The following is a 14696-nucleotide window of genomic DNA, read 5'->3' on the forward strand; positions in this document are numbered from 1 at the left end:
GCTACAAATTCTGAGCTGCAATCAGTCACAATGGAGGAGCAGCCGTGTCACATCTGATTAATACCTGGGCAGTGATGAGTACTCCAAAATATATGCCTGAAACCGATAGTTAGGCTGTGACCAAAATGTCTCCCTATTTACTAGTTAGGGCACTATTGAGTATGTCAGCCATTTTTCTTTGAGTGTCCAAATCATAAGGGGGGTTTCGAACGTGATTTTGAGGGCACTAAAAACTCCCATAATGCATCATGATTTATAGTAAACATCGCTGCTTACTAAGCTAGCTAAATGTGTTCCAAAATGCATTGCAGGTCTTGCTACTAAGCAACAGACAGCTGAACAAACAGATCGGACAGCGAGCCATCAGGGTTGCCAGATTATTACAGTGGGATTCAGATAAAACCAATTTACTGGGTAAAACGTGTTTAAAATCCACCAAAATACTGAGAAAACCACCCAAACAGCTGATGTTCATCATATCAACAATATGACAGGGTTAATTCCAACATCATCTTTAAAAAAAATAACTTAATTATCTTAAATATAACTAATTACAAAAAAGTGATATTTAAATGAGTTTATCTGCATGTTTGTCTTCTGTGTTTGTGCATTGTATCATTGGACACACGAACCAAAAAAAAGTAAATACAGTACATAAAAATAATCTCGCAAGCAATGAAAGACATAAATACTCACTAATAATAATGAACATAAACACAGGTTACAATTTTCATCAGCAGGACTAAAAGTTCTGTCTCCCTGTCAGGTTAGATATCTAACTACAACACTGATGAGTACCCTTTCCATCAGCAGGACTAAAAGCTCTGTCTCTGCCAGGTAAGATATCTAACTACGACACTGATGAGTTAAATTTCTCTCTAAACAGCACAATTCTAATGAGGGAGTAGGGAGCCATTTCGGTCGCAGCCTTAGTCTCTATACTGACTCAGTTTAGCTCTCAATGTGTTTATTTATTGAGTGATTAGTTACGTCCAAAACGATTAATGGTAAACGTTAACGTTACTTATGGCCATCCCTAGCAACTATATAGCTATTTAGCTTTTTAGCAATCAATATAAGCTAGATGCAGGTTTTAGAAGAGTCCTTTTCCATTCTCTGTCTCTTCTACCAGTCTAAACTGGCTTTGCTAAGCTATAGTTATATTACTAAGACCTGTAACGTAACGTTAGTAACTCCAGCTCTGCGGTGTGTATTTTCGGTATAACAGACTTGGCCTAGGCTAACGCAGCTAGTGGTGCATGAGGCTAGTTTATCCAACTACAGATAAAAGTATAGAGGTGGACCAATCAGTGTTTTTGGGACCGATTTCGATCGGCCGATCGCCGATACCGATTTTGGGCGGGTCCAAATGCCACATTAATGCCACACAGGTGGTACAGATTCCTTTAATTACATCCACGCCTCAGCAAACACTGGTAATTTAAGCTGATAGTAAATAAACAGAAAAGTGTTACTGACCAAAATAAACGCTTTTCAGGAGAGATATAGGTTATGTGTAAACATTTATACGACAACAATTTTTATATTTATATACCAATACCGCAGGAATGTGTCCCAACATCAGCCACCGCACAGCCTGTTCTGGAGTCAGCTTACTGCTTAAAATATTCATATTTACTGTAAATACATAACTAATAATATATATCTAACGCTCAAAAAAACCTCTGTTATTCCTGCTGTTGTAAGCTGCTGCTGTGGACACCGCCTACCCACCCAAAGAGAGCATGACGATTGTATTCTCTCAGACTCCAGCTGCTGATGGAGAAGCAGCATATAAACCAGCAATCCTCAGATCGTAGTGATACATAATGACATAGTTTTGTGATTGCTTTTTCTTTAATACGAGTAGGCGAATTTATTTAATTTATTCAATTATATAGTGGACACCAATCAAGAAGAATCCAGGACTGGTGCATGTAAACGAATCTGGAAGCAGGCACACTGGGACTGGTTTGGTCTCATGCTAGAGGAGAGCATGAACATCTGTATGGACTGTAAATCGGACCGGAGAGCTGGTTGGCAGTTATTTGTGAGTGCCTGGGAGAATGTGCAGGAGCTCCAGGGGAGGCCTGCCTCTGCGGATCAGCATCCTGGAGAGAAGGCTTGCCTTTGCGGACGCCGCCTGCTGGAATTCCCCTTTTATGGACATGCTAAATATAGAGCCCCCAAGATCCAGGAAATGGCACTGGCTCTCTCTCTCCACTATTTATTCTAGGCTTGATAGCCGTCAAGAAACAATGCAACATATAAACCCCGCTAATGCTCCGTCGCAGTCCGAAGACGCAGACAGGTCCAGAGTCGGACTTTAAGAGGCTCTCAGCACGAGCGAAAACTGCTCTCAGCCATTTTTGGGCATTACTTTTCTTGTTCCCATCCCTCCCTTTCCATATGATCAAGTTACTTTTCTGGCCCTTGTAAAATTATATATGTTCATAAGACACCCACACTAGTAGAGAGTGAACGGCTATGTTCAGACTGTCCAAATCCGATTCTTGTACATATTGATTTTTTTAATCCTGACAGCCAGACACCACATTTTACAATCATATTCTAGATGTTTAAAAAGGATTTTAACCCTCCTGTTATGTTCATTTGTCAGGAACGGCAATGGTGTTCCCGTGTCATATTGACCCGGTACATCTTTAATTATCCAATAGATGTCTGAAACCAAACAAATCCTAACAAGCAGTGTGAATATTTCATTAATAACTATATTGCTAATTATTCTACTAATATTTAGAGCAATGGTGTCCCTTAACTCTAACAGGTAATGGTTCAATTAGTATAATTCACTCATTTAAAAAAAAAAAAAACATGTTCAACCTTTTTGAATGTTTCACAACTTTTTTACATTTGAAAGACCAACATATAAAGCACAATAGTTTTACATAATATTGAAACATAACATGGCAATTCAGGTATAGTTTTGTTTTTGCAGGGGGTAATTGCAAATATGTGAGATGAACCATTTTCATATTATATGTTGATAACACTAATTAAGGCAAGTAGAAAAAGTTTCATACAGAAAAAAATACTTTTAACTATTTTTCCTAGAACTTTAAACTTTAAATGGGTCAATTTGACCCAAAACATAACAGGAGGGTTAGCGTTTTTTTGTGTCACTTATAACGTGACCTCATCTAATCAAGAGTGACAGAAGAGCAAGGGTCCAAGAAGAGTGACAAAACTGAACTAGATACCTTCTAGCAACCCATGCATTGTGATGTGTACCACAGACACGTGTATCAGAGACATGTGTATCACTTGAAAATAACAGTAAAGACAGTCATCTCAACAGATCTGATTTGAGAAACAAATCTGATTTACCTGCAGTCAGACACCAGATAGCAAGAAGGATCAACCCGAGGTCAGCTGATACACGGCAGTATCAGCTAAAACTCAGCATAGACCATGTATACACACTGATTTTTTATGCACACACTTTAGAAATATTTTTTTTAGTGTTATAGTGTTTTTTTATTTCAACAGGTGTTATCACAAAGCAGCATCTTTACCAAAATCCATGTCTAAGTCTCTTTTGACCAAAGCCAATGGCAACAGTGGGAAGGAAAGCTGGATAAATATGGCTGAGTTTCCTCTTTAGCTCACGGATTAAGCGTGAGGATATACTGTGCCTGAGTGTGAAATCCTAAAACCAAAACAACCAAGCAGAACGAAACCCCGTCCACAGAGCTCCCTCTGAATGTCCACCAACACTTACTGACAGATGAAGCATGCCGCCCCTCACCCCATCCATCCAGACAGGCATGCCGGTCCAGACTGGCACTGCCCTTTCTCTGGGCTCAAGGTCTCAAATAACAGTTTTTAAAAAGGAAATCTGGATTAACATCCAGCCTGTGTTGCAAACGATGCCACTGTGGTGAAGCATTTACTGTCTCTGTGATCATGGAGTTGATCAGGTTCCCATGTTTGGACAGGAAGGTTCTTCTGATCCAACAGGATCATGGGATTGCTGTGTATGTACTGATATCATGAGGGATGACAGGAAGATTTGAAAACACTACATAAAACTCCTCACTGTAAACCCACAATGTATTTAAACTCATATAAATTAAGTATGTTTTATATAAAACTAAATATTTTACTATTACTATTACTACTACAATTAACTACTTTGAGTTACGTGAATATTTGGAGCTAATACATTTAAATAGGATTTTTTGAGTTGAATTAACATGTAATAGTTAAGTTTAGTCTGTTGCCATTGGCATGTTTTTTTCCACTGGCTTTAAGCACCAACACTTTTTCATAGTGGGTGTGTCCCTTTCTGATGCTCCCCATCATTGTGTAGTCATCCTTCCCAGATTACCTTTGCTAAACTTGTAGATCATATATTATGAATAAATTAGTGTTAGCTTTCTGCTATACTTTTCTTATTTACCTACACATCAAATTTAAAGAAGAAGAATTGTGCAAAGCAACTATTACAACAAAAAGAATTACCATATTTTTAGCACTATAAGGCACATTTAAAATCCTTTAATTTTCCCAAAAATCGTCAGTGCGACTTTTAATCAGGTGCACCTTATGTATAAATTTTACCAGTCAGGTTGTAAAGAGCAGTAAAAAAAAAAGCCACTCCACTAAAGTGCAGCATTATAAAGGTGTTTCAGTTTAGTTTTTCAGCACTGTTGCAGGAGTAGCATTAATATTAGCTGCTTACCGCTATTTCTTCAATCAGAAGGGAGTATATCAGACTGTAGCCTGCTCCTAACACCAGCTAGCACTGATGGAGCAGCATTAGCATTACCCGGTAAGCCCTAGCTCTTTAACCTTTCAGAGGTGAGTATTATTGGCCTGTAGCCTACTCCTAACCCTGGCTAGCACTGCTGGAGCAGCATTAGCATAAGTTGATAGCTACGCTAGCGGTGAGTATATTGGACAGTAGTGCGTGTATACCATGTTAAAGCAAACTACTTGGGACAAACAGCTAGCTAAAATCACCATGGCTTACTGGGACACTTAGTATAGCGCTGTCCGGCAGTCGCTAGCGGTTAGCCACTAATGTTAATGCTCCAGCCTTAGTGTTTGAGAAATTCAGGAATTTAAGCGTACTGTAAATAAACGAAAGCGCTTTAAATAAACAGTTTTCAGGAGAGAAATCTGTGTAGATTTACACCAGCGATCATTTGATTTTAAAAGAAAGTTCGTAGCTTAGCTTTACTTAACCTTGTTAGCTAAACCCCCCCCACCCCCACCTCTCAGCGGTGAGACCTGCGAAATTAGAACTTCCTTGTATTGTCTCTTAAAATGCGCCTTATATATTAAAATAGACCAGAAAATAGACACTTATTGATAGTGCACTTTAGAATAAGGTACACCGTATAGAGCAAAAAATATGGTAAATACATTTACTTTTTCTAAATGAACAATTTATGTTTTATGTTTAATTAGTTTTAGTAAACTTACTTAAACATTTTAAGGAAACCAATTATCTCAAACTATTTACGGTAAATTCAGCTGATCTATCCTTATACTGTAGACTGACACAATGTTCACAAAAAAAGGGATAAATGGGATATGGTAATAAAAAAAGCAGCTGTCTGACTTACTCTCTGTTGTAGTTGCTGAAGATGAGCTTTTCCTGTTCTTTTTTTCTGCGGATGGATCTGAGGGATCTATAAAAGAAATGATGTACACATTTAGAACATATCATTGTATCTCTCAGCAACCATTAGCCTATTAGTTTCTATGTGTAGACAATACCAGCCTAAAAGTACACTGTAACAAATTTACTGTAGACCTCCAAAAGCATTGCATTGTTAAAATTTCTACTGTAAATCACAGTACAACAGTTTTAGAGTGGGTTCCTTTTTAACAGATTAAACAAGACTCCCTCTTTGCTAATGGTACATTTCCCATGTCTCATATTTATTATCATGCGGAGAGAATAACTTCTTCATATCCTCCATAACTGTACATAGACACAGAAAGCTACAGCAGATTAGATAATCTTTATATCCTCCATAACTGTTTATGTATATCTATTTTTAACTCTGAATCTAATAGCACATGTATTTATCCATTCAAAACATGTACTGGTTAACCTCAGGCAGCTTTACTTAATTTTTTACAGGGTTTATAAGCTGAAGATAGTTACAAAACTAGTCCACTAATTTTCTCTTAAGAAAGCAAATAATTTATACTCATGACAAAAGAAAAATAACTCCTGTTACTAGCACTCAGTCATGTTACTGGCACTTATTCCTGTTACTTTTTATGTTTTGAGTAACAGGAATTAAAGTTACAGGAATGAGCTTTTAGCATAGAATTAGCAAAAACATGAAACATATCTAAATGGCGGCTATGCTAATAGCATGAGGACACTAAAATCTAAAAATTAATTTAGGAGTGAGTGTTTAGATTGACCTCTTCAGTCATAGTAACAATAAGTATAACTATACAGAAAAACAAATAAGGAAACTTAATTTGGGTCTTCCCATGATCTTCAGAAGAACCAGCTGATGTCACTTCCTGTTGTAGATTTTGTTGTGAGTTGTAGAATGTTCCAGATGTTTCAGATGGGATACCCAGTGAAACCCAGGGGCACAACTAAAATGTGTATTTTAACTTAAATATTATGATCTTATTATGAAAAATACTTATGAAATTTGGATTCACAGAACAAAGCAAAAAAAAAATACATTTTTAATATATTTTAATAATCTTATTTCATGGTAAAGTTTATAGTTAGAGAGTGGAGACAGGTAACAAATGCTATTTTTTTCAGTGTTCTAAATAGTTTTTATTAATGTTTTTAATTATATATCTTACTTTTGCAATAAGGTCAATGTACAAGGTAATATGCTTAATAATAAAATGTATTTTAAAGTTATTTTGTGTGCACATTTATAGATGTAATTTTCTGGGGACAGAAATGGCACCCATTCTGTGGAATGGCCCATATAAACATAGAAAGTTACAGTAAGTTAGATGATATGTATTTAAAAGAGACAGGCAGCCAGTCTTTTAGCTTAGCAGACTTATAATAGTGGTAGGTTACAAGTGGTAAACAGTAAGTCCTATGTCTAAAAAAATAATAGTAAAGGAGAATGAGAAGGTAGTAAATAATAGCATGTGTAAAAAAAGACTTAAAAGTTTTGTTTACTTCAGTTTATTTGAGTGGACAGTATAAACTAAAAGACAAACTTAAACTTGTTGTTTATTGTCTCTCTGCTGTTAGCTACATAGCTAACACTAACTAAACTGCACTGGGAGAGAGAAACATTTTGTACATGATTTTTAAATAGATTGTGAAAGTAAGTAGTAACATCAGTACTAGATAAACGTATGTGTCAACCCCCTAATTAAGACTTAAACCCCCCAAAAGGGGTTTCAAACCTTAAGTGGAGCATACCACTCCTCATTACTTACCATCCCTCTTGTCTGCCTGCCACAACTACGACACTGTGTAAGTAGCTACTATCTTTCCTAAATACACTGTATTGCCTTCAGTAAATCAGTCACAAGAAAATGCTAGATTGTTTGAATTCATCCATTCCACCTTAAATGCTGCTGTGTCCACACTCACACACACAAGCGTCAGGCTGAAGATGCTTTTAAGTTTAAATTAGAATCCAGGTAACAAAAGCAAACATAAACCTCACAAAAGCTCACTAAAAGCTTTCTATTATGAGTAGTTCTACAGTAAAGTCTTAATATGTATGCAGTGAATCAATACATTGGTGTATAACCACGATATCATTTTTTAATGAATTTCATTTTCAGAGCAAGAAGACAGCTGGCAAAATAAATTTGGCAAATTAAATTTGTCAGGTACAGGTAAATTGTGTATGGGAGCAACCAATAGCATTGTGTATGGGATTTCTTTGGGATTGACTAATTGGCTCTATAATATTTAGTTTGACTGTTAAAAATAAAGGTTATTGTGTAGTATGTACTACATTGGCAAGTGTAATAAATTTATCATTTATGTACTGCAGACATTACAGTAAGCAAGCAAAACACTACAATGACTGTAAGGGTTCAGTTCACTGAAGCAAATGCACTGTATTCGTTTTGCCTTTACACCCAATTGTCATATCACTGGCTAGCTACCTACGTGTGTGTGGTGCACTAGCGTTAGTTTACTAGCTTGTTTTTTCTCTTGCCTGCTTGTATGGTTGTTTGCATGCTGACATGTTTCTTTTTTCATTTTCTTTTTTTCTTTTTTGAATGGAGAGGAATTAGTGCCAAATTAAAAAACAAACACTGCTGTGGAAAAATGTAAATGCAGTTCACAAGATATATTGCATTTCCTCACTAACATGCAGAATAAGTGCTAAAATCAAATGTAAAACCTCTATTACATTACATTACATTTCAGTGCACTTGATCCCTTTACTGAAAAACAATACACACAAATTTGCATTTTTAAAACCAAACGCTGTATTTGTGTCAGAAATGCTCACAAACCTCCTTTAAATGCAATCAGCTCCACTTGTATTGTATTTTTCACTGTGTGGTGCTGTGAATGTGTAAAAGCAAATCACAATGCACAGGATTGTATTTCGTCTCGCAGAAGAGCAGTATTTGTGCCAAAATGATATGTAATCCCTGTCCAATCAGAACCCACTACTGAAATTGGGGCGGGGCTGAAAAACCAGTCAGAAGCGAGCATACTTTAAACCATAGAATTTTTTTTTTCGGCAGGATATAAGAAGAAATAAACACTTTAATTATTTGCATTAAGGATAGCACAGTAACAGGGTAGATTTTAACACATGCTCGGTTCTCACACTTGGGGCGTTTTCACACTAGCCTTTAGTCTGGACCTGGGTGTGCTCACTCTAGGGCTTCGGTACGGTTAGTCCAGTGTGAACGCTGCTTTTGAGCCCAGGAGTGATCAGTCCAGAGTACTGATCTCTTTGTGGGTGTGTTTTGTCCATTTTTTTATTGAGTTTTACTCTGAGTGGTTTCTCAGCCCCACCCCAATTTCAGTAGTGGGTTTTGGTTGGACAGTGATTACATTTTATTTTGGCACGAATACCTTGCTTCTCCTAGACGAAATGCAATCCTGTGCATTGTGATTTGCTTTTGAACATTTGCAGCACCACAGTGGAATACAATGCAGTTGAGCAGTTCTGACACGAATTCAGCATTTAGTTTTGAAAATGTCAATTCTTTGTATTGTTTTTTTTATAAAGAGATCAAATGTAGTGAAATGTAATGTAATAATGGTTTTGCATTTTATTTTTGCACATATTCTGCATGTTAGTGAGGAAATGCTATGCATCTTGTGGATTGCATTTACATTTTTCCGTGATGGTGTTAGCTTTTCAATTTGGCAGTAATTCCTGTCCATACAGGACAGCAGTGTTGTAGCTTTACAAAATATACAAGGTTTACGCAAAGAGCAAAATCTAATTTGTTTAGTACCAATGTGCTTCACAAAATTTTAAATATTAACATTTTTTTTTTTTTTTTACGGCTTATAATTTTTAAATTTTGAAGTAAACAAAGTAATGTCTTTTATTGCAGCCTAGGACAGTGATAATAATTGTAATAAAAATTACAGTATTTTACTGTGAATAAATGTATACTAAATGTATTTAAAAAATAAATTTACTGTACATCTCCATGCTCTTTTTATAGTGTAGTGCTTATTAAAGGGGATGGATTCTTTAAGACACTGACCGTCCACTTGGACCATACACGAGCATTCAGCTTTTCCATCCGAGTTCTCTGCCTTGCATGTGTAGCGTCCTTCGTCTTCTGGGAGAGCCTTGTCTATGGTGAGTGAACATTTTCCCCCTGAGATAAAAAAAAAAGTGAGAGATTAGATAGATAAAACTGATTATAGAAGAATAAAGGCACATTTAAAGAGAAGCTGTCACCTGTCCAATCAGAATAACATTTTATGCCAGAGACATAATAATTAATACAATAGCATAAAAACATTTACAACCTTTTAAAGGAAAGTGAACTTTATTTTATCATTTATTTCTAATTTTACCTCATTTTCTCACATACTTTGGAAGGGTAATTACCCAACCCCTGTTCATATGAGCTCCCCCTATTACTAGTAATGCTCCCAACACTAGGAGCGTGAGTACGAGCGCACATCTCCTACAATACATATCGTCGCTGTCCAATGAAAAACACTTAACTCCAAAACAGCAACTTTACAGGAGAGAGAAAAAACCTTGTAAACTTTCAATAGAAAGAGTTTATTTTATGTCATTTTGAAGAGTCCGTTCATCAAGAATTTTTGGCACACTGTATGGGACAGTTTGTCTGTTCAAATTATGTAGTAAACTAAAAATTGACAAAAATGGAGATAAGTGTTTTTCATAGGACAGCGACAATATGAAGTTAGACTCCGTCCCTTTTCCAACTGCCTCCAGTGAAGCATTACTAGGCAGTCAATGAGCTTGTAGGAAAGTGCCGGATGCCCAGCTCTGACACATCAGACGTCAGATGTCCGTGCTGAGAAAAGGAGAATAGGAGTGATGTGTGGAGTGATGTGTACCCTCCTAAAGAGAGCATGGCCTACTGTACTCCCTCAGATTCCGGCTGCTGATGCTCAAGCAGCATGATCCAGAATTCGAACCACTGATTCTCAACTCATAGTGACAGACTAGACTGCTGGACCAAAACACAGTATCGAGATCAGCAAAACCATTAAGGTTATGTTGATATTTTGTACAATAAATTAATAATGTCAGGTGACAGGCTTACTGGTATCTATTAAAAAAACTATTTTTAAATGTGGTGGGTCAAAAGATTTTACTATTTGACACCTCCACTAGGTGGGCTACATTCTGTCTACTCTACACACACTGCCTTAGCCAAACATACATCCACGGCAGAACCCCCCTGGGTCCCCCAAACACCCACTCAGTCTTGGGAAATCCTCTGCTGCTATTCCAGAACTTTCTAATTGTACTCGAGTGGTTGAGCGCGTCCGTCTCTTTGTGCTGAACAGAGGGGCTGTTTTTGAGCCCTTGGATCGGATGACCCGAACTCGAGTGAGATCAAAGAGCTCAAATAACACCACTAACTGGAAGCTTCAGTCACCCATGTGAGGTCCAATCCCTGCTTTATGAGCTGGAGGCCTGTCCTCCGATCTACAGCCCGTCAGAGCAGAGCAGTGGAGTCGGTTTGAGTGTGTTTGAAAACACAGTTTAATCCTGACGGACTCGCTTAGTAACTCGCTCAGCAACTCAACACATCAAGATCGGATCGGAACACAAACAGTTATTTTAATCAATTTATCTTTTTCATTTACAGCTACAACTTTTTTATTCTTATTTGACTCCTTTATCATTTTAAATAGCACTGGGTGACAGTAAAAAAGTGTCATGTTAAGTAGGAGTGCCATATCGTATCTTACGCAATAATATCGCCAACATTTTGGAATATCGTGAACGATATTATGCCCTGAAATATCGTGCCATATCACCCACCCCTAATGATCACATCAGGGTTCTACTTTTTTGTTGTTTTTGGCAAAAGAAAAATTCACACTGTTCTCATTTCCCATTATATATCTCCTAGAAATAGATTTTATCTGTCCAGTATCATTTATTATCCTATAATCCTGAATATATGGAGATTTGGATTGCATTATTAGTATCATGACATTCTGGATCATTGACTTCTGTTACAAATCTGATAAAACTTTTGTATTTTTTTATATCTCAGTTAGGGGTGTGCATATAATATCATATGAAATAATTTGTTGCAGTAGTGTGTTCTTAAAAAAAAATCTGTGTTTTGTCATATTGGCAAGTGTATCATTATCGTGAAAATATCATGAAATATTGTGATATTATTTTAGGACAATATCACCCTAATGTTAAGACATTTTTACGATACACAATATTTAACAATACTTGCAGATAAAATGCATGTAGTAATGACAGAAATTTAAGTAGTAACAAATCTTTAAAACACTAATAATATATTTTGCAATGCTGAGTACAGTGATTTATATTTAAAATATACTGCAATTCATCCAATTAAACTGGACTTTCTTCTCTCTGACCTGAAATGTACAGTTGGATCAGTGTTCTTTAAGCACTGATGAAAGTATTGACACAAGAAAATTCATATATATTCAAATAGTATTTAACTATAGTTTAGTTACAGTTCTATATGTATTTTTTTTCATTGTGCCTAATTAAAAAAAATTATCTTGTGTTAATATTGCCAGTTTTTAAAATGCTTAATTGTGTCTGTGGGTACATATTCATTTTAATTTTATGTTCACTTGGTTAGTAAATTAGGAAAAGTCATTTAATATGTAGAGCTAAAATTGTGTCAATCATTGGCATAATTATGACCCCAAAGATAATAGGACAGTTAAAGATCTTGAAATACAATGTATAGGCAAATAGACTACAGGTCCCTTAGCTTAGCATAATCATATGTATTATATATTATGAGAAAGTGACGATGAGATTGATGAGATCGTAACATCCCTTGCTCATACCTTCCTGAGATAAGACAATGAATTTTGACGGCTTCACCACTTTCCCTTCCAGTGACCAGGTGATGACAGCCGGGGGGTCAGAGGTGACTGTGCACTCTAACCTCAGTCTCTCTCCATCCAGAACGGTGACATCACTCAGAGTCTGTGTGAACGAGGGCTCTTTGCCAGAGCCTTTCTTTCCTCCGTCTCTGCTGTCCACAGAGTTGGGCACGCTCCTCTTTTCTGCTGAACTTCCATCCGCACTGGTATCCTTCTTCTGATTGATACTTCCATCCGTGATTTTGTTTGGATGCGACTTTGGTTCGGCCTGCCCGCTATCGCTCTTCTTCTCCGGGCTTGGCTTCTCTGCTGGGATGCTTTTCTTTTCTGGAGTGTCAACATCTTTCTTTTTCTCTGTTCCTGCTTTCTCCACTATGCTGGTCTTTGGCTGGTTTTGTGGTTTGTTGTCCACTGCTCCATTCACGCCATTGATGCTCTGTTTGTCCTGTTTGGTTCCCGTCGCTGGAGCAGGAGCTACCGGCTCTTTTGCACTCTTTTGCGGTTGCGCCTTTTCAGGTTCAGCGGTCTTCTTCTTGTTGAGGAGGGACCTAAAATCTGCAGGTGAACTGCTGGGGGCCGGCTCGGGCTGAGCTGGTTTGGGTGAGCCTCCTTCCTTTTTTCCCAGTACAGACCTGAAGTCCACTTTGGTTGGGGTGCTTGTCTTGATTTCTGACCCCATTTTAGGCCCCGATCGGGGCTTGAGGGCCGCTCGGAAGTCCATTGGTCCTCCTCAGCCACTCTGTTATGCGAGTAACGATAACGTCTGAGAGCTTCTGCTCTTTTTCTTCTGTTTTGACAGAAAATTAATTTCCCAGGATGTCCAGGACCTCTTTTTGTGTGTTCTGCTGTTCTGTTTCTCCCCTGTGGTGAAGCGTCTTTGAGGGGGAGGCTTTTTAAGGAACTCTGGAGGTCCTGCTCCTTCTGTGGCTCCCAGCCTCTCTGGTCGAGCCACTCCTGGCACCGGCGGCCTGGACTACAGAGAGGGAGGAGAGAAAGAGAGGGAAGAGAGAAAGGAACAGAGAGATAGAAGGGGATATAGACTGGGAGGGAGAGGGCTTACGGGGTGGGGGTGGGGGGGAAGTGGGGGATTGTGGGAGGAGAAAGAATTGTTTAAAAGCTTAGTCTCCATTCTATAATAGGTTAATTGGAGACAGGGACACGGTTCATGTGTGCATGGCATCAGTGGGGACCACAGCTGCCATATTAGGGAAACACTTCCAGTGCATGGGCACCTCTCTCCCAGTACAGAGAGATAAACTGCCCGGGGAGTGTGAGACCACTGATTCAGGATCAGCATTTCCGAGGAACATACAGGAAAGGGATGTGGCCCTGGGGGATAGGGAGCAGGGAATGACTGAAGATCAGAGGCATCTGAACTCGGATCTAAAAGGGAATCCTTGGCAAACTCATGGTAAATGAAAAATGGAGAGAATGATCACAATTTGGTCATTTATGTGACACTGTTGTGCAAGAATTAGCACTGGGAATACAGCAACTGGAAGATCATGTAAGACTGGCTTAAAATAACAGGAAAAAAGATAAATCAGTGGGGAATATTGGAAACTTTTATGAAAGTTAATGCACTCTCTGGAAAATGTTTTAAAAAACTGTCAGTGGAATGTTACCCTTAAGGACGCTGTTCTCACATTGCGTTAATGTGGGTCCTGGGTGATCTGATCATAAGTGTCAAGTGTCACAAAGAACAGGTTTTAACAGGATACCATGTGTCTCGAGGAGCATCGTAATCCCATCAGTCAAACCGATCACATTCGGAGGTGATCAGAGACACATATGACCACATCATGACTGTTTTGTGTAGTGTGAATGTGAACTGCAAAGTGTACTGATTGGTCCTCAACAGCAAAGCTTAGCCCACATTACCCATGTCACCGCCCCGGCCAGAACATACATAATAACCGTAATACCACACCACCCACCATCTGCATGGGTTAGCTGAGCACACAACAAGATTTTTCACAAATTGATAAAACTCTGTCCATCTTTGCTTTTGAGGCTCTGTGATGCAATCATATGAGTTAGTTGTAAATTGGCCCATCACCACCCCTTCTCTGGATGACTTTTAATACTTTATCATTTATTTATTTACAACAATCATTGTAGTAGTTTAACAATATTTTTTTCATGCAGATACCCATGGGGGTTCAGAGTTTGAGGGACC

At 38.0% G+C, this 14696-nt stretch overlaps 1 protein-coding gene across 1 annotated transcript in view; it reads right to left on the minus strand.

Annotated features, from left to right (window-relative positions):
• Positions 1–13530, minus strand: part of mylkb (myosin light chain kinase b) — a 36073-nt gene extending 22543 nt beyond the window's left edge. The window contains exons 1-3 of the mRNA XM_022675490.2: positions 12479–13530; positions 9679–9795; positions 5595–5660 (exon numbers count right to left, since the gene is read on the minus strand). Of these exons, the coding sequence (XP_022531211.2) occupies positions 5595–5660; positions 9679–9795; positions 12479–13238 (943 nt within the window). The 5' untranslated portion in view covers positions 13239–13530. The remainder of the gene's footprint in view (positions 1–5594; positions 5661–9678; positions 9796–12478) is intronic.
• Positions 13531–14696: the final 1166 nt, after the last annotated feature.

The sequence above is a fragment of the Astyanax mexicanus genome, chromosome 5 (assembly GCF_023375975.1).
Source record: "Astyanax mexicanus isolate ESR-SI-001 chromosome 5, AstMex3_surface, whole genome shotgun sequence".
NCBI lineage: Eukaryota > Metazoa > Chordata > Actinopteri > Characiformes > Acestrorhamphidae > Astyanax > Astyanax mexicanus.